The 26,912-nt window shown below is 39.0% G+C and overlaps 1 protein-coding gene across 8 annotated transcripts in view; it reads right to left on the minus strand.

Moving 5' to 3' along the window:
- Positions 1 to 959: 959 nt before the first annotated feature.
- The window catches only part of LOC127440270 (calpain-10-like), a 59,583-nt gene continuing 33,630 nt past the window's right edge, over positions 960 to 26,912 (minus strand). For 4 of the 8 annotated variants that reach the window (XM_051696746.1, XM_051696750.1, XM_051696745.1 and 1 more), the window contains 10 exons: positions 26,599 to 26,795; positions 26,273 to 26,505; positions 14,886 to 15,027; positions 6,210 to 6,376; positions 5,853 to 6,085; positions 4,847 to 5,046; positions 4,201 to 4,444; positions 3,828 to 4,024; positions 3,309 to 3,354; positions 960 to 2,530 (listed from right to left, as the gene is read on the minus strand). In XM_051696746.1, coding sequence (XP_051552706.1) covers positions 2,483 to 2,530; positions 3,309 to 3,354; positions 3,828 to 4,024; positions 4,201 to 4,444; positions 4,847 to 5,046; positions 5,853 to 6,085; positions 6,210 to 6,376; positions 14,886 to 15,027; positions 26,273 to 26,505; positions 26,599 to 26,795 — 1,707 coding nt within the window. In that variant the 3' untranslated portion in view covers positions 960 to 2,482. The remainder of the gene's footprint in view (positions 2,531 to 3,308; positions 3,355 to 3,827; positions 4,025 to 4,200; positions 4,445 to 4,846; positions 5,047 to 5,852; positions 6,086 to 6,209; positions 6,377 to 14,885; positions 15,028 to 26,272; positions 26,506 to 26,598; positions 26,796 to 26,912) is intronic. The other 4 variants (XM_051696748.1, XM_051696752.1, XM_051696747.1 and 1 more) reach the window with 3 other exon arrangements.

Consider the following 26,912-nt stretch of genomic DNA (forward strand, 5'->3'; position numbering starts at 1 on the left):
AGTTCGGCTACACCCATTCCAGCAGAAGATGACTAACTTAGATGTACTATGTGTCTTAGTGTACTTGTAAGAAAGCGACAAAATGAAAACTTACCACTGTGAAACGTCCTGCTCAAGTCGTGCTTGCAAAGGTGGTCCGGGTCGATCATTTTGTTCTTCCAAACTTTCATTATTTCAGTCATTATTGGACACTGTCTCATACTGGCATGGCAAAAACCAATGGCACTGTTACCATAGTTACAGTAGTGTTTACAGCTGCTCAGGAAGAATTGGGAGCTGAAACTCCATTATGGTAAGGGGTGTCACATCAGGCTAGGCCAGCTGACCAATCAGAGCAGACTGGGCTTTTCGGAAGGGGGGCTTTAAAGAGATAGATGGTTAATCAGAGCGTTTCAGACGGAGTATGAAGAGTGGGTAAAAGAAATGTACAGTATGAGAAAAATAAAGTGTTTTTTGAATATTAAAACATGTAAACCTATTCTAGTAGACCCCTAAAATAAAATTATGAACCTGCAAATTAGTATAATATGGGCTCTTTAACACACACGAGAAGGATTCTATGCCAGTTCACTCACGTTGTAATGCTGACATAATCTGTTATGATTTTTTTTTTTTTTAAACCAGAAAAATAAAAGCATTTTCACTTGTGGACCCTACTATATGTAAAATGGAGAGTGTATATTTTAGTGGTAGGTGCTGTAACTGTTCATCAGTTTTTCCACAATTTTAACCTTTTTCCCAGTTCATGATGGTCCTACAGTGTGCAAATGAATGTTTCACAGTATAAATATTCCATGGAGTCATAATAAAACATAATCAATTAATAAATCTTATTCAAATATAAGAAGTGTTCAGAGTCTTTGCTACTGTGTTGCTAATCAAATTACCACAATTTTACTGAAGTACATTGGTGATTCGGCAGAAACTAAGGTGGTCAGTGTACAAGGCTGTATATAATATTTAAATTCAAATTAATTTAGTTAATGTTTTGTACCTATATAACAGACAGGAACACAGGGAGAAGTACATCACAGCAGTATATTTGTTTCACACAGTGAATCATTGTGTGGCGGCATCATGTGCTGGCTGGGACAGGGTTGGCAGTGACGCTGCAAGTTCGTCACTAGTGTGGCCTTAATGGGCCTTTCGGACTGTCACACAGGCTATTAGCACTCAAAGAGGCCGACGGGGCAGCAACTGCGTGATGAGCACCAACTCTGCCACATACTTCAGAGAGCGTTAGAGCTTCAGTAGAGCCGCGTACCCTCCCACTCATTCAGTCCTTGCCTTTCTATCCCTCTCTGGGCCAATATTACTCCCATCTGCTTTTCTTCACCCTGTTCATCCTTCTGGATGCAGATCAAAAGATAAGATTATTCATAACAAATGAGAGCAAAAACTGCTTTACATTATGTAACAAAAGACTTGTCAAAGTTTTTGTGGATAGACACATTACACACAACCATGGCCAAATACACTACATTTAAAAGTTTGGAATAAGACATTTTTGTTCTTGAAAGAATTTGATGCTCCTGTTCACCAAGGATGCATAACATTGATCAGCAACTGCCAAAAACACTATCACTGTTTGAAATAGATGTTTCATATAATTTTTTTCAATTTATTTCAAAATGCAATTTTTTGCCCAAAATGGCAAAGCCCCATTTTCAGCAGTTATTACGCCAGTCTACTAACAAAATACAGTGTCACCTAATCGTTGAGAAATCATTCTAATGTGCTAACAGCTGTAAGTTGAGGATTCATGGCTAAACAGAAATTATGAAGAATACTGCATTTATATGAGTAGAAATAGCCATTTGTTACATCATAAGTGTCTAAACTGTAATTCTTGATCAATTGTAAGCATCCTTTGGGAAGAAAATTAGTATTTCTTTCAAAAACATACAAATATCATGGTGATTCCAAACCTTTAAACAGTAGTGATAAATGAAATTGGTTAAATTATATATTAATGCGCAAGTTGCAACAACAAAACTCCACTTTGCATTGTGCCTAACAACACCCCTCGATAAAAAAACAATGTCTCGTTCTCACATGTACATAGCTTAAATTATAGCACCCATTATACAGCTGAATCTCTACTGGTTGACACATTTCAATCATCAATGGTATTTTTATTGATTTTTTCTCTCTTGGTTGTTTGCGTTTCCTCTCATCTCTGTTCTATTCTCTCTTTGCTGTTTCTGTCTCTTGGAGTCTGGGCAGACTCTGTTCATGTGTATCACTCCATGGGCATGTGTCTCTCTGCTGAATGGTGTCTCTGTTGGGGTCGCTGGGCATGGCTGAAGCTGTATGGCAGCTTCAGTGGTCGCTGTTTGTTGTGAGAGATGTGCACCGTCGGCTCCCATTAGAGATCAGCTCAGTGGATGAGGTTTTGAATGGCTACATTGTTAGTAAAACTTCGGAGACTCCTGTCCTACGAATGGAGGTGAAGACCTTCAACACACATCAGCATGGGCAACTATTCCCCTTCCCCAGACTTTCTTCTCATCACAGATATACAGGAGACCTGTGGGAGGAGAGAAAGAGGAAAAAGAGAGGGGCATCTTACAAACCTTTATGGTAAATTACTTGCCCTGAAACTGGTTGCAGTTTTGTGATTTAACAAAATCAAACAGGAGAGATTAAGTATGGATGCATGAAAAGTTAGTGACCATATCTGAATAAAATATTGGTGTTTGCAAATGTGTATATCTGCTAGAAGATCATTTTGTCAACTTTTGGGTGTACACTAGCATATACTGTCGATGTATGTGACGACACAAAGCTAACAGTCATGGACTAAAACAACAAAATTCCTTTTTTAAGTTCATGGGATCTATAAAACATACTCAGTTATCTTTTCTTCTGAACATTGTGATGTTTCCTGATTTCACTTGTGGCATCTCAAATAAAAATGAAAAAACCGCATATCAGTTATCGGCTATCTCAAGCAGACTGAATTTCTATATTGGCACATATATCTCATAGACATTGTGCCAATTTAATTGTGGGTAACAAACTGTATTACCCAGGGCAGATCTGCCACCTGCTAAGCATAATTTATCACTCAAAATTCTGTACTGCTTCACAACAAGGTGGGTGGTAAGTTTCGATACAGAACAATTCACCGAACTCAGAACAAACACAGATCTGTCCATTACATAAATGGTATGATGACACTATACAGTAGTACAACAATGCAGTATAAAACAGTAAAAATAATATATACTTGGAGGAGAGTTCAGACACCATGAAGGCTGTGCAAACCATAATATCATCTGAACATGAGTGTTGAAAATAGTTACCTCCTGAATGGCACGTCCAAGATGCTCGTGACACTGCATTGCTTTTCTGTGGAGATAGACAGCTTTAGTACTTCACTATATCAGAACCCAAATATTTAGGACACATCCACACTGATCTGTTTTCATTTGAAAACTCTGTTTTCAGTTTCCTAATGCTATCGTTTTACAAAGTGTGTGGTAATAGAGAACATTTTTTAAATGCTTTGTTTTCGGTTGAGGAAAATGCCGTTCTAATATGCATGAAAGGCTTAAACATAGTGAAATCAATGCGTTTTCAAACGAAAACAAATTAGTTAGGATCTTGAACTGTAGGCCTATGTAAACTAGCACCAAATTCTTAACATGAAAGTACAATTTTACCAGTTTTTCCAATTATCAGATTTGTCAGTGCATTTTAAGATTGACCAACTGAATTGACCAATTTAGAGCATACATTATTTACAGGAGGATGTATGTATATATACAAAAGATATGTAAAAAAATCCTCAGCTGTTAGTACAATGATGGTGTTGTGTTTACCGATGCATCCTGAGCGTAAGGGTAAGTGTAAATTGTGCGCTGAGTTCTGGCTGGTAGGTGGAGGGAACTACGACATACTCGCCCTTCTGCAGACGGCAGAACACACTGACCTCCTGGGAGTGGGCATGAGGTATACAGCTAACCACCGGAGACATGGCACCGGGGGTTAACAAGGAGCAAGAGCCACCATCGGGTACCTACACACACACGGTCACATAACATATAAAATTCTAAAGGCATTTTTTGACAAAACTTTGACAGGACGCTCATTAGGTTTCGGATAGAGCAACTGAAACAGCAGAGCTGCTGAAGTTCACTGTGTTTTTAAGATGTCTAGATACTCATGATTTTACATCCATGTATAATTTCTGACCTTATAAATATGGAAGCCGATGGCATGGAGGGCATCTTCGAGCCTGTTTTGACGTAGGGTGACCCTAACATTGTTACCGCCAGGGTCATATTTCACACTAAGTGGCATGCGGGGGTTGTGTCCATGTGTGGGGAAGTTCCGACCTCCTCCTGCAGTCAAGCCGACAGTCCAACAGCCATGAGAACTGATAGTTTCCCACTCTCCCTCTGAGCAGTGCTGGGGAGGAGTCATCAAATTCATCACACTGGAAAGACAGAAAAGATTTTGAAACAAGGAGATTTCACTTTGTCAGGACAGAAGCATGGAAGGGATGGTTTATGACTTATCACGTTAAGAAGTCACAGGCATACACTATATTAAAGTGTTGTTTACAAGCTGGCCACGGACAGACAGCAACATTTCAGAAGTGACAACTACATGTAAATGCAGGATTTAATTGTGTTAGCTGTTTTGTACCAGTAATATTACTGATGTTTTATTGCCCTGCAATCAGTGGCATATTTAGACATGTGTGACACGGGCTGCCACCCAGGCACGAGGCGCCCACACAAACAAGTGGGCACCCTGAACTCCACCAGCCATCTCATTTACAATCAATTTTAATTATTGTAAATCTATTATTATGAGTATGTCTTTGTGCTGTCACCTGAGGGAGGTAGGACAGGAAGAATGAACTCTTAGGAGGAATCGGCCCTCAGCTCCCTGCAGGAAGGTACTGGGCACCAGCAGGTAAAACCCAGGACTCAGCTGAGTGTGTACAACCACTTCTCGATTATACGCATGTGTGTGTGATACAACTGGTGGCTTGTTCAACGTCCGCATCAGGTTAAAGTGTTTCTTCTCCACCTATGACATAAACAAAAAGTGTGTAAAGTGCTTTAACGCTTTAAGCTCTGAGGGTGTTTTTAAAGATTTCCTGTTTCAGTGGCATACCCAAAATAAAGGCTTATGCATACCCAAAATAAAGGCTTATAACTCAACAAAAAAAAAAAAAAAAAAAAAAAAAAGGTCAAGTGTTTAGTATCATTGTAAAGAAAAAATTTCAACATTTTTGAACAAACTTGAGCCAAAAATTAATTTTTTTCGTATTCTTATTTTCTTACAACAAAGCAATCAAAAGTTATAGCATTACAAAAATAATTTATCCAATTTTCCAAAAATGTCTCCAAGTGTCCAAAAGCCTCTCCAAACAAATAAAACATAATAATTGTACACAAGAACTAATTATACATGCAAACACAACAATGACTAAAGGTTTGCATAACATACAGTCCAAAATTATTAATAAATTATCAAAACCGAACACTTCTGATTTGTTTGCAATTTTCAAAGCAATTGCAGCAATTTAGTCATAATGCTTACATGCGCTGTAAAGTTTAGTTTTAAAACAATACCTATTTTGTTTTGGTCAAGGCTGTAGTTATTAATATTTTGATAAATATTTGCCCATCCAAGCTTAAAGGGTTAAACATGATCTCACGCACACACACAAATTAGTGGTAAATACATAAACACATTTGCATATGTCCAAACACAATCTAATGATCTGGGTTCAATACAAATTAGGTTCAATCAAAAGCATTTGTAGCATAATATTTATTACCAGAGAATATTATTTTATAACTGTAAGATTAGTTTTGTGATTGTCTAACCTTCCATACATGCAGTGCAATGGCCTGGAGGTGTGGATGCTGCTGAACGCTGCCAGCTGCTGGTGGTTCAGGAAGTGCGTACTGCAGCAATGACAGCAAGATTTCTCCCTTCTCACACACTTTCAACCAGTACTTAGGATTGCTGCTAAAAGTGCTGTTGTTACGGCAACCACCTGAAGAGTGACCTTTGACCCAGCGGCCACCAATCTGGTGGCTATGGGTTAGAAAACTTCCTACATGAAGGGAAATTACACAGTCACACTAAATACATTCCTTTATTATTAAACTTGCATCAAATTATTAGTAGATATTCAATTTAAGAGACAGGTCCTGTAACGTCAATGATCTAATGAATACCAGTGTAGATGCTCTGGAGGTGTCCTGCATCACTGACTGGATAGCCCACTGTGACCTCATCAAATTCCTGCTGGAATTCTGCCTCGTCCATCCAGAATTCACCCACTGCTGTGCGGCCCAGTAGAGACTGAGCACATGAGGGCTCCAAAGAAGTCCACCCTGATCCACTGTAAAGAGAGAGAGAGAGAGAGAGAGAGAGAGAGAGAGAGAGAGAGAGAGAGAGAGAGAGAGAGAGAGAAAACAGTCACAGACATATACAGTTGTGCTCAAAAATTTGCATACCCTTGGAGAATTGGTAATATATGTACCATTTTTAAAGAAAACATGAGTGTGCAGGCAAAACACATTTATTTTATTTCTTATGGGATTCATATTCAACTGTAGGTTATAACAGAATGGCACAATCATAAAACAAAACATGGCAACAATGAAAAAAATTAAATGACCCCTGTTCAAAAGTCTGCATACCCTTAGTTCTTAATACTGTGTATTGCCCACTTCAGCATCAATGACAGCGTGCAGTCTTTTGTAATAGTTGTCTATGAGGCCCCAAATTCTTGCAGGTGGTATAGCTGCCCATTCGTCTTGGCAAAATGCCTCCAGGTCATGCAAAGTCTTTGGTCGTCTTGCATGAACTGCACGTTTGAGATCTCCCCAGAGTGGCTCGATGATATTAATGTCAGGAGACTGTGATGGCCACTCCAGAACCTTCACCTTTTTCTGCTGTAACCACTGGAGGGTCAACTTGGCCTTGTGCTTTGGGTCATTGTCGTGCTGGAAAGTCCAAGAGCGTCCCATGCGCAGCTTTCGTGCAGAAGAATGCAAATTGTCTGCCAGTATTTTCTGATAACATGCTGCATTCATCTTGCCATCAATTTTCACAAGATTACCCGTGCCTTTAGAGCTCACACACCCCCAAAACATCAGTGAGCCACCACCATGCTTCACAGTGGGGATGGTATTCTTTTCACTATAGGCCTTGTTGACCCCTTTCCAAACATAGCGCTTATGGTTGTGACCATAAAGCTCTATTTTGGTCTCGTCACTCCAAATTACAGTGTGCCAGAAGCTGTGAGGCATGTCAAGGTGTTGTCGGGCATATTGTAACTGGGCTTTTTTGTGGCATTGGCGCAGTAAAGGCTTCTTTCTGGCAACTCGACCATGCAGCTCATTTTTGTTCCAGTATCATCGTATTGTGCTTCTTGAAACAACCACACCGTCTTTTTCCAGAGCAGCCTGTATTTCTCCTGAGGTTACCTGTGGGTTTTTCTTTGTATCCTGAACAATTCTTGTGGCAGTTGTGGCTGAAATCTTTCTTGGTCTACCTGACCTTGGCTTGGTATCAAGAGATCCTCGAATTTTCCACTTCTTAATAAGTGATTGAACAGTACTGACTGGCATTTTCAAGGCTTTGGATATCTTTTTATATCCTTTTCCATCTTTCTAAAGTTCCTTTACCTTGTTACGCAGGTCATTTGACAGTTCTTTTCTGCTCCCCATGGCTCAGTATCTAGCCTGCTCAGTGCATCCACATGAGAGCTAACAAACTCATTGACTATTTAAACACTGGCACTAATTGCAATTTAAAAAGCCATAGGTGTGGGAAATTAACCTTTAATTGCCATTTAAACCTGTGAGTGTCACCTTGTGTGTCTGTAACAAGGCCAAACATTCAAGGGTATGTAAACTTTTGATCAGGGCCATTTGGGTGATTTCTGTTATCATTATGATTTAAAAAGGAGCCAAACAACTATGTGATGATAAATGGCTTCATATGATCACTATCCTTAAATAAAAGATGCATGATCAGTCATATTTTCAAAATCAATGCCAAAATTTCACAATTTCTGCCAGGGTATGCAAACTTTTGAGCACAACTGTATAACTCTGCAATTACTACAAACCTAAGTAGAAAAGGTGCAACTTAGAATGATGAACATGATATAGTGTTAATATGTTCAAATCAGCATGCCCAGATGTAGAAGATTCACAATAATGAAAACAGACTGTCCTTAGGTTGTTTCCGCGATAACTTGTTTTAAGCACTGTAAATAAGTTTCACTCATAGTACTCATAAACAAGCAACAGACATCAAGATTTTAACTGAAAATTTGCTTAACTTTCATTTTTTGTTTCTCACCCAAACCTATTGTATGCCTTCAGAAGACTTGGATTTGATGACATGTGTTTACAGGATAAGCTTCCTTTTTTGTAGTTTAGGATCGGTAATCACAATCCACTGTCACTGTCTTGAAAAGACAGACCTGGATATTTATTAAAATATCTCCTTTTTTGTTCTGCAGAAGAAAGAAAAAGTGCTTTTCCACCATCAGGTTGAACGGTTCTGGTCACGGTGAGTAACAGTTCCAGTATTATTTCCACAGGACAGAGAACCATGCTGATGTAACGGCTTTACTGACGTGGCAACTCATGATTGGTCACTTGCCCAGTCAGCCTATTCTAATCCTGACCATAACTATGCCAACCAGCTCAGACTGGTACGGTACGACATGAGGTTGATTTTTTTGTTTTGTTCGTGGTTTAATGCCATGCCAGATTCCATGGGTATTTTCATGGCAAAAAACACACTTTCATGTATTATAAGTTAATAATACTTGAAAGGGTACAAGTGATTAAAAACCTGTATAATGTTTGTTTGGGTTTTGTTTTTTTTTTGTTTGTTTTTTTATAAAAACTCTAAAACTGATTCAGGGTTGACTTTGTTTTCTTTTTCTTTTTCTTTTTTTTATTAATCCTAGCCCACACTCCCAAGTTTAAATCTTTCTCCCATAATGTCTTGAGAGAAGTTGAAACTCCATCCCCCAGACTCTGAATTAGCAGGGAGTAATACACTGATGCCTCATGACCTTTTCCAAAAGCAGTAATCACCATTCCCAGAGTGTCTGCCGCTTTAGGGGGGTGTATGCTACTCCCAAAAATATTACAGAACAGGTGGCGCAGCTGTAAATACATAAACAATTGAGACCTGGGAATTCCAAAATGTTGAACCATATTTTCAAAAGATCTCAACACTCCACTCTCATATAGGTCACCAAGCGTATTAACCTCCCTCACAATCCACTCTGTCCAGCAGAAAGGGGACTTATTAATACATAATTTGTGGTTCAGCCATATGCTCAAAGCAACATTTAAATAAATGTCAGAATTAAACACTCAGGACACTTTTGTCCATACCAAGTGCAAATGCGAGATAACAGGGTGTAACTTAACTTCTCCGGTTAATTTGATAGAAAGGCTTTGCAATGGCAAAATAGGGGCAAGAACTTCTGTTCAATACAAAACCAGGGAGGGGCTCTCTCAGGTGGAAGTGACCAATGGGCCGAATGTCTAAGACCAAATGCATTATAATAAAACAAAATCTTGGGTAGAACTAGCCTACCTTTGTCAATCGGCCTATGTAACTTATTGAAGTGTAATCTGGGACGCTTACCATTCCAAATGAAGGACTTCGCTATGCTATCAAATTGCTTGAAATAAGAGAGGGGGACATCTATAGGGAGAGATTGTAGAGGTAGTTGAATTTTGGAATATAATTCATTTTAATAACTCTAACCTTCCCAATCATAGATAAATGTAAAGAAGCCCACCTGTCCACATCGCACGAAAACCTTTTTATTAAAGGGTCAATATTAACTCTAACTAAATCAAAAAAATTAGCTTGGAATAAAATACCCAAATACTTAATGCCCTGTTTTGGCCACTGGAAGGTGCCTGGCTGAAAAGCTGTTACAGGGCAATACGCTGTCAGAGACAAAGCTTTGGATTTAGACCAATTAACTCTGTATTCTGAGAAATTAGAAAAGGAATTAATAATTCTGTGGAGGCAAGGCATATATTTAGTAGGGTCGGAGACGAATAATAAAATATCATCTGTGTAAAGCAAAAGCTTATGTGCCACACCTCCCACCGTCACCCCTGGAAAATCATCCTCCTTTCTTATCGCGGCTGCTAATGGTTCCAGGGCAAGACAGAACAATAAAGGGGAAAGAGGGCAACCCTTACGGGTGCCCCATCCAGAGTAAAATAATCTGAAATTAATACATTTGTTTGTACCGCCGCTACTGGGTGTCTATAAAGTAACTTAATCCAACCAATAAAAGTATTCCCAAATCCGTACATTTCCAAAATCTTAAAAAGATAATCCCATTCTCCATATCAAATGCGTTTTCGGCGTCAAGTGAGATAGCAGTGACAGGAGTCTGATCATTCACCACTGACCACATGATGAAATGCCTAATGTTATCAGATGAGCTATGGCCCCGAATAAACCCCACCTGATCTATATGTATAAGAGATGTCATAACTTTACTTAATCGGTTAGCCAAAATTTTTGACAATATTTTAACGTCTAACTTGATCAGGGAAATTGGATGGTAATTCTTACACTCGCTTTCTTACACCCTTTATAAGAATCAGACTGATCTGGGCTTGTGTCATGGTTGGCGAAAGCTTTCCATTCTTTAATGATTCCATATAAACTTCTAGCAAAAGTGGAGCCAGTTCTGTAGCACAAGATCTAAATAAATTCAGTGGCAAAGCCGTCTGGCACCAGGGCCTTGCCTGTAGGCAAGGCCTTAATTACCTCGCCAAGCTCCTCCAAGGTTATCTCAGATATATATAATATCTTCATCAGTAGACGAAGACGTGGAACTATAGAGATCAAGATAGAATTCTTTAAAAGCATTATTAATATCAATGGCCGAGGTAAATATTTCACCATCAGCAGATTTCACTGAGGGAATGGTAGGAAGAGACTATTTCTGTTTTATATATCTAGCCAGAAGCTTCCCTGCTTTGTCTCCTAACTCAAAGTATGACTGTCTTGCCCTGAATAGCCAAAACTCCACCTTCCGTGACAAAATAGTATTGTATCTGTATTTCAATCTTGTCAATTCTCTGAGGCCATTAGACAACATTCGGCGCTTCAGCTCTGCCTCGTGCAGTTCTTGTGCTTTGTATTTTTTAGTGAATGAGGCATACTGTATGCTCCGGCCCCTAAGAACCGCCTTAAGTGCCTCCCAAGCCATGCCAACAGAGGATACTGAGGACCAGTTGGTCTCCATATAGACACTAATTTCAGGCTTTAGCATTTGTTGGAATTCAGGATTTTGCAAAAGAGATACATTAAAGCGGCAACTATATGATTTCTTTTTCTCCATATGTGGCAACACCTAAACAAACCAGGGGGTGATCTGAGACTAAAATGTTTCCAATTGAGCAATCAACAACAGATGAATGAGGGACTTAGATATATTAAAACAATCTATTCTAGAGTAAATCTTATGGACTGAACAAAAAATGTATAGTCCCTACCAGATGTGTTCAAAAGTCTCCAAATATCTGTAAGACCCAGATATTTACATATCCTGTGAAGCATCAGTGTTGCTTTAGGGGGCTTGCACACTTTTGCTTCACTATGCTCAAGAACTGAGTCCATCAAAAGATTAATGTCTCCTCCCAATATTACATCATGAGGGGTGCCAGTGGCTTGCAACCTCCCTTCAAGATCTAAAAAGTGGCTTGCAACATCCCTTCAAGATCTAAAAAAGCCCTGATCATCGACATTAGGTGCATAAATATTAGCCAAAATAAGACTTTGTCCCTGAATTTCAGCTAAAACAATAATGACTCTTCCTAATTTATCTTTAATCTGTTTGAGACATTTGAATTGTAGATGTTTACTTAGTGTAATGACTCCCCTGCTCTTACTCAAGCCAGCACTATACAAAAAAATGCCCACCCCATATCTTTCCAAAATGTTCAGCTTCCTGCGGAGAAAGGTGCATTTCTTGAAGAATCACTATATCATATTTCTTACGCTTAAGAAGAGAAAAAACCTTCCTTCTTTTTATGGGGTGCCCCAACCCATTCACATTCCATGTGGAGAGAGACAATCCATTCATATTAACATTCGACATTTTGACATATAAGGAAAAAATAGATTGTGTGTCAAAGACAAGATTATTAAGACCACATTCCAACATTAGTGCAACAATCAAACCCTGAACATTCCTTAAAAAAACGTGCGCATTAACCCCACGCACGACAGCGCCAACTGGGGTCCATCCCTCCAAACTCAAACAGCCCATGTATGCCTACGAGAGCCCCCAAGACAACCTTGCCGTCGGATTGCTAAAATATGGTGTTTCTATACACATTTTGTGAGACAGAATTACACAGCAAAAGATAATCTATAAAACAAACTCCAGCCAACAGGCATTATAAATACAAAGAGCATGTAGATTCATCCATAAAACTGTCCTGAAGGTGTGTTTTTCTACAAAATAAACTCCAGCTGCTAGGCGGAACCAGCACAAAAAGAGTGTGCACATTCTTCAGACAGTCAAACGAACGTTCAGTGAGCCAATCCAATCCAACATGAGTGCAAGCAAATTACTTAATCACTTTGCAAGAAATATTCCAAAAAATAAACTCCAGCCGATAGGCGGCGCCAACTCACAAAAAACGTGCAGGTTCCTCAAACTGTCAAGCGGATGTTTAGTGAGCAGGCCCGTTTGGCTGCAACATGAGTACAAGCAAATTACTTACTTCCATGACTTTGCAAGAAATACTCCACAAAATAAACTCCAGCCGAAAGGCGGCGCCAACACAAAAAAAAAAAAACTTGCAGGTTCCTCAAACTGTCAAGTGGATGTTCAGTGAGCCGGCCCACTCGGCTGCAACACGAGAGTAAGCAAATAGCTTACTCACTCCAATGAATTTGTCAGAAATACTCCACAAAATAAACTCAAGCCGATAGGTGGAATAAGCACAAAGAGCGTGTAGATTCATCCACAAAACTGTCCCGAAAGTGTGTTGCTTTACAAAATAGACTCCAGCCGCTAGGCATAACCAGCACAAAAAGAGCACGCAGAATCTTCAAACAGTCAAGCGAATGTTCAGTGAGCCGGTCCATTCGGCTCCAACGTGAGTACCACAATATGACTTACTCACTCCATTGACTTTATGAAGGACATCGCTTGCTGTGGGCATGTGAATGTTTTACAGCCATCCTTAGCATCTATTCTCAATTTGGCTGAGAATATCAGTGCAAAAGCGAACTTCAATTGATGTAGAAGTTTCTTGCATTCCTTGAATCGATCGCGTTTCTCTCTTGTTGAGTTTGCAAAGTGTGGGAACTAGAAAATGCTGTGGTTCTTCGAAGAAAGTCTTCCTTTACTCCTCGCCTCGCGTAACACAAGATCTTTATCGGGTGATCTCAGAAATTTGGTCAGAATTTATCGGGGCCTGTCTCCCTCAGCGGATCGCCGAGCCGGAACCCTGTGAGCTCGCTCGATTTCCAGCTTATGGCCTGTTATGTCAAGCAGACTCGGAAAGAGCCCGTCCAGGAATTCCACCATATTCTGTCCCTCTGCTCCCTCAGGGATTCCCACGATAAGGACGTTATTCTGCCGGCTAAGGTTTTCCATGTCCTCCAACTTCTCCCAGACACACTCCAAATCCACCTTAGTCACTAGCGGGTTAGCAGGTAATTCCCTCTCCGATGACTCCAGGTAATTGATCCGTTTCTCGACATCCCCCACTCGTGACCACATCAGTAAATTTCGCTCCATGGCAGTGATCGATCAACGTATTACAGCAAGATCCTCCAAGTCAGCAACGACCTTTGTCAGCATTGCCGACATGTTCAGCATGTCCAGGGGTGTCAGCTTGAGCACGTAAGTGCCTTTTAATGTCTCCAGAGCCAGAGGATTTTGAATTCTCTGACATATTGTCCTCCTAGAACAGTTATGGAACGGAGTGTATCAGATCTCACCAGTTTATGTTATAAAAGGTATTAAAACTAGCAAAGTGCACAGAGCTCGCCGTTCACACATCACACTCAAAGCGCTTTATATAGTGAATAGGGGACTCTCCTCGACCACCACCAGTGTGCAGCATCCACCTGGATGATGCGACGACAGCCATAGTGCACCAGTACGCTCACCACACACCAGCTGTTGTTGGAGAGGAGAGAGTAGAGTGATAGAGACAATTAATAGAGGGGGATTATTAGGAGGCCATGATTGATAAGGGCAAATGGGGGTAATTTGGCCAGGACACTAGGGTTACACCCCTACTCTGTGTGCCCTGGGATTTTTAATGACCACAGAGTGTCAGGACTTCAGTTTAAAGTCTCATTCGAAAGATGGTGCCTTTTTACAGTATAGTGTCCCCGTCACTATACTGGGCCATTAGGACCCACACAGACCACAGGGTGAGCACTCCCTGCTAGCCTCACTAACACCTCTTCATGCAGCAACCTTAGTTTTTCCCCAGGAGGTCTCTCATTTAGGTACTGACCAGGTTCAACCCTGCTTTGCTTCAGTGGATCACCAAGGGAAAGCTGCAGGGTGAAATGGCTGCTGGCAAAAATCTCTTTTCAGCTGAATAAAGCAATTTCCTAAAAGAAATAAAACCAGCACAATCCAATAAAATATGCCTCAGAGATATTGGACTCTGGCGTGAGGCACTTAATAGTGGATCTTCACCGGATCAACATGAGGTTGACTAAATTATTACAGGATTTTCATTGTTTGCTGAACCTGTTCCTTTTTATGATACAGACATGTTGGAATACAAGGCATTTAGCACACAAAGAACACTAGAAAATACATCAGTAGTTGACCAATCTGTGATTCTTCCACCCTATACCTCTCCTTCCACGCTCCGCTCCAGCTCTTCCTCCCCCAGGGGTTTCGTATCCTGATCAGCTGAACTTGTTCTCCAGTTGTCGTTGTCACATTTGTCCATTCCATCACACTCATGGCGTGGAACTGGCCAAGTTCTGGGACACCTTCAGAGATATATATAGAGAGAGAAAGAGAGAACAAACCCATTACTGGAATCAAATCAGTTACCTACAGTGAATCCATGTTTACTGCTCTAGAATGTTCAAACACGATTATCAGTAAACTCAATGGACCCACCGGTGGGTCCACAGGGAGGTGCCATATCGTGAAAAAAGTTTACACTTAAAATGCTAAAGTCCCCGTATACATACGTCAGGCATCTTTTGAAAGCTTAGAATCTGAAATTTTCTAAGTATAACATCACCTTTGCATTTATGTTACACAAAATAACAAAATAAGGCCTGAAAACATTTGCGTCCCCCCAAGAGGTAATGGGGTAAAAATATTAATATGCAAATTAAGTCTTTCACATGGCACTTACATGGACATTTCATATATCAAATGAAACTTCGCATTCTCAGGAATGTGACAGTATAGTTTATTTTGATGCCCAGTTGCACAGTTCAAATGATTTTCAAAAGAATCATAAAATGAAATACAGGTATGTCATCAAATACATACTCATTCTCTTTTATCCACCGATCATTGCTGCTGTAAGCCCCAAACAGCTAAAAAGCTTTATATCTGCTTTTACCTTAGGCAGCTGTATAAAAAATTAGCCATTTTTGAATTGTGAGCTTGCTTGTCTAAATAATTCAATGTTATAATTTAGATGTCCAAAACAAAATATGCCATCCAGCAGGAAAAGCATGCTAAACAAATCATCATAAAAATTTGTTTTTGAGTATTGATGATAAATTGATTTTTCTATATCATCGCAAAGCTGAGGATTTCAGCTTTCTAAAGACACCTAGATTGAGCTTCTAGTCCACTCATAGGCCAATAAGATATTCAATGAAACGTTGAGGGTGGTGCATAAACTGAAAATTAGACTGAATGTCTTTGGACGAGCACATCTGTGAGGGCTAAAATGCAATAGAGCGCCACATACATTTCAGATCTGTATACTGTGATGGAATGTGATAGAGAAAAAAATTCTTTTTCTAGTGCTTGCTGCCATCTAGTGGAATGAAATAAGAATTTTCAAAGTGAGATAGAGTGAACAGAACCAGAATTACATGCTTACAAATTTGAGACCAAAAAAACAAAAAACAAAAACTTTGTTTATCATAAGACTATAAACACATACAATATTATTTATGAATAATTGGAATCTTTTTTTTTTCATTTGGGGGGTTTTCTGAAAATTGAGATCAATTATTTGCAATTAGTCCACAGTGTGTGTGAATGGTGAGCTTTTAAATTTGAATGTGAACATAGTTTACTAGTTAAAGGGATAGTTCACCCAGAAATTACAATTCTCTCATGATTTACTCACTCTCCTGGCATCCCAGAAGAGTATGACTTTCTTTCTTCTGCAGAACAGAAATTAAGATTTTAGAAGAATATTTCAGCTCTGTAGGTCCATACAATGCAAGTGAATGGGTGCCAAAATTTTGAAGCTACAAAATCCACATAAAGGGAGCATAAAAGTAATACATCCGACTCCAGTGGTTAAATCCATGTGTTCAGACATGATATGATAGGTGTGGGTGAGAAATAGATCAATATTTAAGTCATTTTGTTTTAATCATAAATTCTCCTCTCTACCCAGTAGGGGGCGATATGCAAGAAGAATGTGAATCACCAAAAACAGAAGAAGAATGGGAAAATCAAAGTCAAGTGGAGATTGACTGAGCAGGGAGGAGAATTTGTAGTTAAAAAAAAAAAAGACTTAAATATTGATCTGTTTCTCACCCACACCTATCATATCGCTTCTGAAGAAATGGATTTAACCACCAGAGTCATCTGGAGTACTTTTATGTTGCCCTTATGTGGATTTTGGATCTTCAATTTGTTGGTACCCATTCACTTACATTGTATGGACCAACAGAGCTGAGAAATTCTTCTAAAAATCTTTGTTTGTGTTCAGCAGATGAAAGAAAGTCATACACATCTGGGATGGCATGAGGGTGAGTAAATGATGAAAGAATTTTCTTTTTTGGGTGAACTAACCCTTTAAATTACTAATTCTATGTATGTCAGAAAAAAAAAATAACTGCTAGTTTACTGCATGTTTATTTAAAAGTGCTGCTAAAAATGTACTACCATGATAACATCACTGGTGCACTGAATTGTAGCTGCTGAAATGAACAGAGCCGGTGTCATGATGAAATGGGTCCACCCGTAAAATTGTGTCCACATCTGACATCATAGCGATTCCTGGAGATTCCATTGGCTCATGGAACTTTAAATGGGTACTATATTCACTGCCTGAGTAGAACTCCTACAAAATCATTTTATGATGTATGTCAATATAACTTTGTAAATGCAACATTTAATGACTTTTAAATCATCTGTTACACAAAACAGTATATTACCACAGCTATAGATTGTGAAATTAAACATTTCTTGTTCTGTGTGTTTTTCATTTAGCATACATTTGGCATGTTATCTGCTACAGAATTCCTGAACAACATTACGAAATATTTGATATATTTACACACCTTACAATCTTATATGCACACCAGCAACTGTGATGGAAAAATTGTGTCCTAAGCAGGTTTGAGTACATTCAAGAACATTTAGGTAAAACCATCTTTCCTAAAACATGTCTTTTATGCATGAATGCTTTTTTAAATGAACATGTTCATTATTTATGTAGTTAAGTCATGTTCATATGTATAGTGCTTTTCATTATACTCATTTCTTTTTCTTTCTTTTTTTAATAAAAAAAAGTAGATTTATTTGACAACTTCTATCCACTGACCATGTAGAGGGGGTTCTAGTTTGTACCAATTTCTTTTAATGGCTTTTTTATTTTACACGCAATAAGTAATATCTTAACAAGGTACACATCCTCCTTCAGCACATTGTTTGAAATATTTCCAAGGTACAGTATTGTAAAATCCCTTGGAATCTTGTAACCCAAAATCCTATTCAAATCTAATAAAACAGTATGCCAGAAAATTGCTACTTTCAGTCAGCTCCAGAATATATGAAAATGCTCAACACCTACTTGCCCACACATCTTCCAGCATGGCTGTCGCAAAGATAATTGCTTACTTTTTATTTTGGGTGTAATAAAAAGCGTACAAGATTTTGCCACCGAAACTCTTCAAGAGGAAGTAGATGTGTGCTGCGTTTTGCACACTGCATACCACACATTGTATGGAATTTCTTTTTCTAACTCTTTCTCCCATTTCTGTTTTATATAAAGTGATGTGTTGTATCTACTCTCCATCAGAGCGTGGTAGAGTGAAGAAATTATTCTAGGTTTACATATCTATTATTAGCTCAATCACTTTATTTATATCTAAAGCTTGATGTTTTTTATTTCCCTCTCAAGATAGTCCCGTAACTGTAAATAGCGATAGAAGTCCTTATTTTCTAAATTGTAATTTCTTTTAAATCTGCAAAACTTTTCCTTTCTATGCAGTGAGACCTTTATTTGCCCATTGACGAAATCTCAAATCAAATTAATCTGGTTTTCCAGGTTGTACTTTTCAACCACATTAAACCATATTTCAAGTGTGGTAGCTGTAACCAAATCAAACTGTCTTTTTAAAGCCAGTGCCTGTTCTTTATCACCTAAAAGGGTCTGTATGGGAAAATCCTGCTTGTCAACTTCTATGTCTTTCCATTTTGATACATAATCAGGACTGCACCAACATACATAGGATCTAATTTGTGCTGCACAGAAATCTTCTTTTAGATTTGGCAAAGCTAATCCACCTTTGTCTTTTGCCAGCTGTAAAGTTATATATCTTACACGTGGTTTCTTTTCCTCCCTCATAAACCTTGAAATATGCTTGTCCCAGATCCTGAATTGATTCTGGGTAATCATGACCGGTATAGACTGAAAAAGATACAACAGCCTCGGGACAATGTTCATTTTTACTACTTCTATTCTTGAACTAAATTCTAAAGGTAGAGTTGACCATTTCTCAATGTCATTTTGAAGATTTATATGAAAGTTTATATGCTTTAATGTAAAAAAAACAAACAAAAAAAAAAACATAATTTTTCTCATACTGTACATTTCTGCTAAACCTATTTTCATCCTCTGGCTCAAACGCTCTGATTAACCTTCTGTCTCTTTAAAGCCCCTCTTTCCGAAAAGCCCAGTCTGCTCTGATTGGTCAGCTGGCCTTGTCTGTTGTGATTGGTCAACCGCGTAGAGCGTGTGTCGGAAATGTAACACCCCTACCATAACTGAGTTTCAGGCTTCCTGAGTAGCTGTAAACACTACTGTAACTATGGTAACAGTTTTGTCGGTTTTTGTACCAGTTTGAGTCCGATAATGAAAGAAATAATGAAAGTTTGGAAGAACAAGCTGATCGACCCGAACCACCTTCACAAGCACGACTTGAGCAGGACGTTTCACAGTGGTAAGTTTGAATTTTGTAGCTTTCTTACAAGTACACTGTTGATTATTGTAAACCTAACAAAGCTTCAAGTAAAAGACACATAGTGCATCTAAGTTAGTCATCTTCTGCTGGAATGGGTGTAGCTGAACTTTTGTCGCCAGAGATATGAACGGAGAACAGAGGCTTACTCCCGGTTGGACATTACCGGCGGTATTAGAGAGTTAATGAGCAAGTTAGCCGTGTACTACCATGGACAGCGTCAGTAACATTACAGCTTGTAATTATATAATTATATAACACTCTTGAGATCGACCATTTTGTTACAGTTTTAGGTAAAAGCCGGCCCACAGGGGAATAGTAAACCCTTACCAAAACAATAACATTACATAGCAAGTTAGTCGAGCACTACCTTGGATTGCATACGTAAAATTACCGTTTGTAAAAATAAATCCATCTCCACACTTGATCACTATTCATGATAGTAAGAATGAAAAACAATCTGCATAATTCTACACAATTGTAGGTAAAAGTAGGCCCGCAGCTGATTAGCAAAACTATTTCAACACAATAACATTAGCTAGCAGGTTAGCAGAGGCCTACAGCTGTGCACTGGGTAACACAAAACTCCGCTTCTGAACTCTCGGTAGCAGTTAAATCCACAAATAATCAAACATACTTACAGGTTGTGATCCTGAAGCACCAGGTTGTCCCAACAAAGTGGGAACTGCACCATCTTTCAGGAGTAAAAATCCAGCATTGGTTGTGGTTGTACTGCTAAAAAATAATTTTTAACCACTGATTCTTCAATTCATCTTTCAAACAAAGAGGTTTTGCTTTCGCAGTGAAGAAAACAGTGTCTTCTCGACATGGTGACAACACTAACCCAACTCATCCTGGCCACGGCTATAACTACATTTGTAGCCCTCAGGCCATTATGCAAATGTGTTACATAGTGATGGAGATACTTTACGGAAGAAATGGCCGGACTACAATCCAGCTGTTTCTTGTAGTTCTTAAGCAGTGTTGTCTGTGGGAGAGAATAACTCCCTTTCGCATGGACTTTGTGCTTTGTAACTTTGCAGACCTTTTACATGCACAAACAGCTATATTACGCACTAAAGGAAAGGTAAAATCCCCAAAATCATAATAGTGCCTCTTTAAAGAGAGGACCTGAGATTTTGAAACATTTAATTTCTATGCAGAAAATTCCATTACTAGGTTCAAAAGATTTGAAAGAGTGTTATCCGGTTCTTTAAGATAGACTATAATATCAACTGCAAACATATCATATCCAATGATATGTTCCTCATCTCTAATCCTTATCCCCCTCAAGTCCTTATTTTGACAAATCGCCTGAGCTAAAGGCTCAATATAGAGAGCAAAAAGAGTAGGGCTCCAACAACAGCCCTGCCGCGTTCCCCTGCAAAGACTACATGTGGCCGGTAAATGGCCATTCACCTTGATTCTAGCAGTAGGCTCCTGATAGATTGTTTTAATACACTTAATTGATTTTTTAATGAAACCAAATCTTTCAAACACTTCACTCCAATTAACACTATCAAATGCTTTTTCTACGTCAAGGCTCAAAAGTGCCACAAATGTATGTTTTTCTTGAATATTTTCAATAATATGTAATGTTTTTCTAATGTTATCCTGGGTCTGGCAGTTTTTAATAAAGCCTGTCTGATCCTCGTCAATTAAGTCAGGTAAAAAATTTCAAATCTTTTGCACATAATTGAGGTGAATAACTTGTAATCTACATTAAGAGCTGAAACTGGCCTATATGAGCCACAGCATTCTTTATTTTTACCTTCTTTAAAAATTATAGTTATGATGGCCTCCTTCCATGATGGAAGGATTTTACCCTCTTCAAGAGTCCAATTAAAAGATCTTAACAATAGAGGATTTAGGGGGGCCTGGGTAGCTCAGCGAGTATTGACTCTGACTACCACCCTGGAGTCGTGAGTTTGAATCCAGGGCGTGCTGAATGACTCCAGCCAGGTCTCCTAAGCAACCAAATTGGCCTGTTTACTAGGGAGGGTAGAGTCACATGGGGTAACCTCCTCGTGGTCGCGATTAGTGGCTCCAGCGCTCAATGGGGCGCATGGATCGCGGAGAGTAGCATGAGCCTCCCATGCTGTGAGTCTCTGCGGTGTCATGCACAGTGAGCCACGTGATAAAATGCATGGATTGACTGTCTCAGAAGTGTAGGCAACTGACACTTGTCCTCCGCCACCCGGACTGAGGTGAGTAACCGCGTGTAAGGGGGTTCAGTGGAAAGGAGGAGGCGAGAACCGGCTTGACAACTTAAATAACAATTTATTAAACAAAAAACACAACCAAAAACACACAACTAAAAACACACAGTACAGCTGCCTGCAATTCTCTCTCTCTCGAACTGTCGTCCCCGGCCGCCTTTATCCCTCGCGCGCCCCATCAGGCTGATTGGGGACCGGGTGTGTCTCATTCCAGCCCGGCCCCGCCCTCCTCGGCTCTACACCGCGCCACCACGAGGACATACTAAGTAGTGGGAATTGGGCATTCCAAATTGGGAGAAAAGGGGATTAAAAACAAAACAAAACAAAACAAAAAAAAAACCAAAACAATAGAGGATTTAATTAATCTCTAAACTTCTTGTACCATTCAGATGGGAAGCCGTCACTACCTGGGGATTTGTTATTTTTTAATCTGCTAACTGCGCTCTCCAACTCTTCCATAGTGATAGGTGAAGTAAGAATTTAATTCTATGATGTGCAAATTGCCAGAAGATCTAAGATATTAAGAAAATGTCTTATTGTTTCTATATCAGCTGCTGGGGATTGAGTATACAAAGATTTATAATAGCTCTCAAAAACAGATAAAATAATTTCTGGTTCATATACTAGTTGTTTCGTCTTTGGGTCTAGGATCTTGTGGACTGTATTTAAAGCCTGTTGTTTCTTCAAACGTCTTGCTAACATCTTTGTGGCTTTAGGGCTGGACTAAAATGTCTGCTTAACATATCTCAACTTTTTCTCCAGTTCACTTTTTAAAATACTATCTATTTTCCCCCTTATTTCTTTCACTTGTCTAAATATTTCGGGATCACTTCTTTTCTCATGTTGTTGTTCTAAATCTCAAATCTTTGACTAAACTGTCATATGTTACCAATTTAGCTTTTTTAAGGGAAATGGTCAAAGAGATTAACTTCCTCCGTGTTACTGCCTTAGCAGCATCCCATTAAATAGTGGGGTCAATGTCCCCTGTATCATTATCTTCCATACAGTATATGACTTTATATCCATTTTTAATTGTCTAACAGTTTCTTTATTATTTAATATTCCTAGGTTAAGCCTCCACAATGTGTTCCTTTTTCGGTTGTCATGTCTATTTTCAAATGTATTGCATTATGATCTGAAACGTCAGCTACACCGATTTTACATTCTTTCACTCTATGTCTGTCTCTTACATTCATCAAGAAATAATCCATTTGTGAATATACATTGTGTGGTATTGAATAATGAGTGTAATCTCTCTCTAAAGGATTAAGATCCCTCCACATTTCCATTAAACCCAATTCCTGTAATTAATTCTTAATAAACTTTGAAATAACTCTTTTGCTGTTGCTGTGGCTAGTGGTATCCAAATTTTGGTCTATTACTACATTAAAGTCTCCTCCAAAAATTAAAACCCCTTCCGATTCATGAGCCACTATATCAAATAAGGTTTTAAAGAAGTTCTTGCCACTATCAGGAGGAGCATACACATTCACCATAGTAACCAATTTGTTATCAGTTTTATCCCTGACAATAATATATCTTTCTTCCTACAAAACAAATTGAGTTTGGGATAAGGATTGCCACACCTCTCCTATGACCTTTTTTAAAAGAGCTATAGAAAGTATTTCGAAAGCTAAACTTCACTAATTTTTCGTGCTCATGTTGTGAAAGATGTGTTTCCTGTAAGACTACGATCTGTGCCTTTTCTTTCTTGAATTTAGCTAGAACCTTATCTCGTTTAACCTTATCTGGTTTACACAGCCCATTTATATTTTGTGAGACAACCTTCATTTAAATTTTAAAACATAAAATAACCTAAGAATGCAGTACCCCACTACCTTTAACAAACATACTGAACATTTAAGGAAAAACATTGCAAACAAAGACAGGGAAAAAAAGACTTCCAAAAAGGGTGTCTTAGCACACCCTGCAGATCCCGTTGGAGGATCGCGGGACTTGCCTCAAACCTAAAGAGGGGCCCGCACTAGAAATGTGAAATAGCGTGTTACTAATGTGCTACTCACAAATAACTCTAGTTAAATGTCCAATGAAATCAAAGAATCACATGTTAATTTTAGAAGTAAATCGTCCATCAATCTCAGTTATTTTGGAGACTTGCACTGAAATTCCTGGAGCCTTTCTCTCGCTCGCTGAGTTCTCTCCAAGCTATTGCCTCTGACACACTGCCAGGCCATACACCGCTCTAGTTGCTTGTCCACAGAGTCACCTTCGGGATCTGCCACATTTCCATCTCCATTATCCAATGTAGGCCCACTCCTGACCACTCCACTGTTCACCATCTTGCATTCGAAGGGCGTCTGAAACCGAATCTTCCTTTCTTTCAGTATTTTTTTATTCCAGAGTAGTTTCTGGAGCATTTCCGCGGCATAGTTGTGATCAAATGTCAGCACGGTGCCTTGCACCTGTATGCGCCCCCACCAGGCCTGCTTCAAAACAACCTTTTTCACTAAAAACTGAAGAAAGTTCACAATAATTGATCTTGGTGGTGAGTTTGAACTCGGTTTCTGGACTAAGGCTCTGTCTGCACGCTGAATTTGAAGATCAATGTCAAGACCGAGCTCAGTTTTGAGAAGAGTCTCCACAAACTGCGAGATGGTGCTGGTATCCTTGACACCCTCTGGCACCCCGTAGATACGGATTTCAGGTCAGTTAATTTTTCATGTATTGCCCTTTTTTCCTCAGAGTGTATTCAACAGAGAAAAAAGGCAGACTAATTTCTTCATGACACCATATTGTGACTGAGCTGGGCAAAAATGAGGATAGTTCTTTTATAAAAGTACCATGGTGACAAAAATACTAGGCTATAACTGTAGAAAATTATGTAGCAAGTAATTGTTGCATATGAATGTAATGTGACTACAGATAAATAAAAAGGACTTATAAATAAATAAATACTGTAAATGTTAAAAAAAACAAAAAAAAAAATAAAAAAACCGTGAGGTGCATTAGCTTACAAAAACCTGCTCTATTGCATTAACTTACATAAGGAAGAAACAATTTCCTCTAAATACTTCCTCTATAATTCTGGCAGTTGGAAAGTTGCTAAACACAAATTCAACTATTGTTGTACAATTATTTCCTTTTTTGGTAATCACTTCAGCATGTTTTTAAAAGCAGCATTCTTTTCTCGGTACCAAAGGCCTGTCTGTGGGAGTAATGTGCTAAAAGTAACGTGTGTCACGTAATCAGATTACTTTTTTAGAGTAACAAGTAACGCAATATTTGTTATTTTTTTTTACCATAATATCTGAGATACTTTTTAAATAAAGTAACGCGTTGCTTTTGTACACCTCTACTGTCCCTGTACTGCAAGAAATCAGGAGTGAAATTGTGCAAACTTCGGGGAGAAGACATGATTGGCATTCTAGTTCTATAGAGTCTGAGGCCAGAGACTATTTAGCAGAGACGAGTCACTTCTATTTAAATGAATGGGAGAAATTGGAACGCCCAACCAAGAAGCTCTAGCATCCAACAGTCAATAGTTGTAGAAAGGAAGTCCCGCCTTGGAGGTAAGAGCCAATCACCTTTTAGATACAGACATCGCCTGACAATCAACTCGCTAACGCGCATGTGCATTTTGTGTTTTAGCATAATATGAGGTCAGTACTTGGTTGAGTGAAATGCGATTGAATCATGTGTTAGTACACACTGCATTAAAAAAAAAAATCATTAAATGCGTTTAGGCAGAGGGATTATAAGACTAGTCTTTCACTGGCCATGACATGATAAACAGGGTGAAATACTTCTCAATTCACTGAGTTATGCAGCCGAAATGCTCTGTGTTACAGCTCCCTGTAACTGGGAGAATGGGATGAGAAAAGCTGACTCTGGATCAGTGACTGCAATCAACATTCTACATCGATTGTGTATGCAGAGAAAATGTCTTAGTTTCAAAAAATATTCTACATATTTGTTTTATAATAAACAAGTAGTTTGATTCATGAAACAAACTGTTTTTATGACATTTTGGTAGCATTAAAAATGATTCCATTCAAGTTGTATTAACACGCGCCTTTGCAGTAGGCTGTTCCTTGAACATGTTAGGCTGGCAATACCCACTGAACTGTATCCTCACTTTTGAAAAACATCTCAAGTTGACTCTGGCATTGTCGATGGGCACAGCACATGATGACATATGATGCAGGTTCAAGTGCTGGACTTTACTGCTTTAGGTAAGACAGTGGTTATTCTTCATTATTCATATTGGCTGCCATGTTGATGGAAAAACAAATCATGGATATTCATGTTACTTGATTCTTTATTACAAATATGACGTGAAGACCTACTTTCTAAATATCTGTTTGTTTACTATGTTGTTTTGACAGTATCTAGCATGACCTGTAATGTCTCTTGTATGCAATGCATGGCTTATTTGTATGAAATGCATAGCATAGCAGAAGAGAGAGTGGCTGTGAGAAAAAATGAACGCAAAAGTAATGTAATGATTTACTTTCCATAAAAAATTACTTTTTATTTAATTATGTTACTTTTTTAGGGAGTAACACAATATTCTAACGAGTTACTTTTAAAAGTAACGTTATCCAACACTGTCTGTCTGTGTCAAGCACAGTTACAAACTACCATTGTTTTTTCAATCTCACCTGTGGGGGCGCTGTGGATACAGCAGCTGATGGCACATCGCTCCTTCAGCTCCAGTGAGAGCTGCGATAGGTTCAAGCCATTACCATTAGGCGTGTCTTGAATCTGGCCATTGCTTTGGTGCTGTGGCAACTTCACCCCTTTCAGACTCCATCGTACCGCTATGGCTCCACTCATGCCCACCATGGCCTCACATACTTGCCCCGCCCACAAACGCTCATATGAACCATGTAACCTAGCATGAAAAATGGTAAACAGCTTCTCACATTACCATCATATTTAATACTCAGAGAAGGGGGAAGAGTGCAGCGGTTAAGTAGACACCTACTTGGCATATGCTTTCTCCAACAATGCCACCCAGAATGCCCTCGGGCTCTGGCACCGTGAGAAGCAGAGAGTGTCTTTGATACAGGGCAGACGGTCATCCACTCGTATCTCTATCCATTGCCCATTCCGCCAGAACCGGAACCGGAAATCTCCACTGTAACCGTTGTCATCCCACAAAAGCTGTTTATGTGGAAATACCTGGTGACAAACACACATAAATTACCTTGTTTCAAATCACTGATATTTAATAACACAGTTTCGGAAGAAATTAAAAACTAACTTTATTCTTGAAGTCTCTACATGTCTTTTATAAGG

This window comes from Myxocyprinus asiaticus, chromosome 5 (assembly GCF_019703515.2).
Source record: "Myxocyprinus asiaticus isolate MX2 ecotype Aquarium Trade chromosome 5, UBuf_Myxa_2, whole genome shotgun sequence".
NCBI lineage: Eukaryota > Metazoa > Chordata > Actinopteri > Cypriniformes > Catostomidae > Myxocyprinus > Myxocyprinus asiaticus.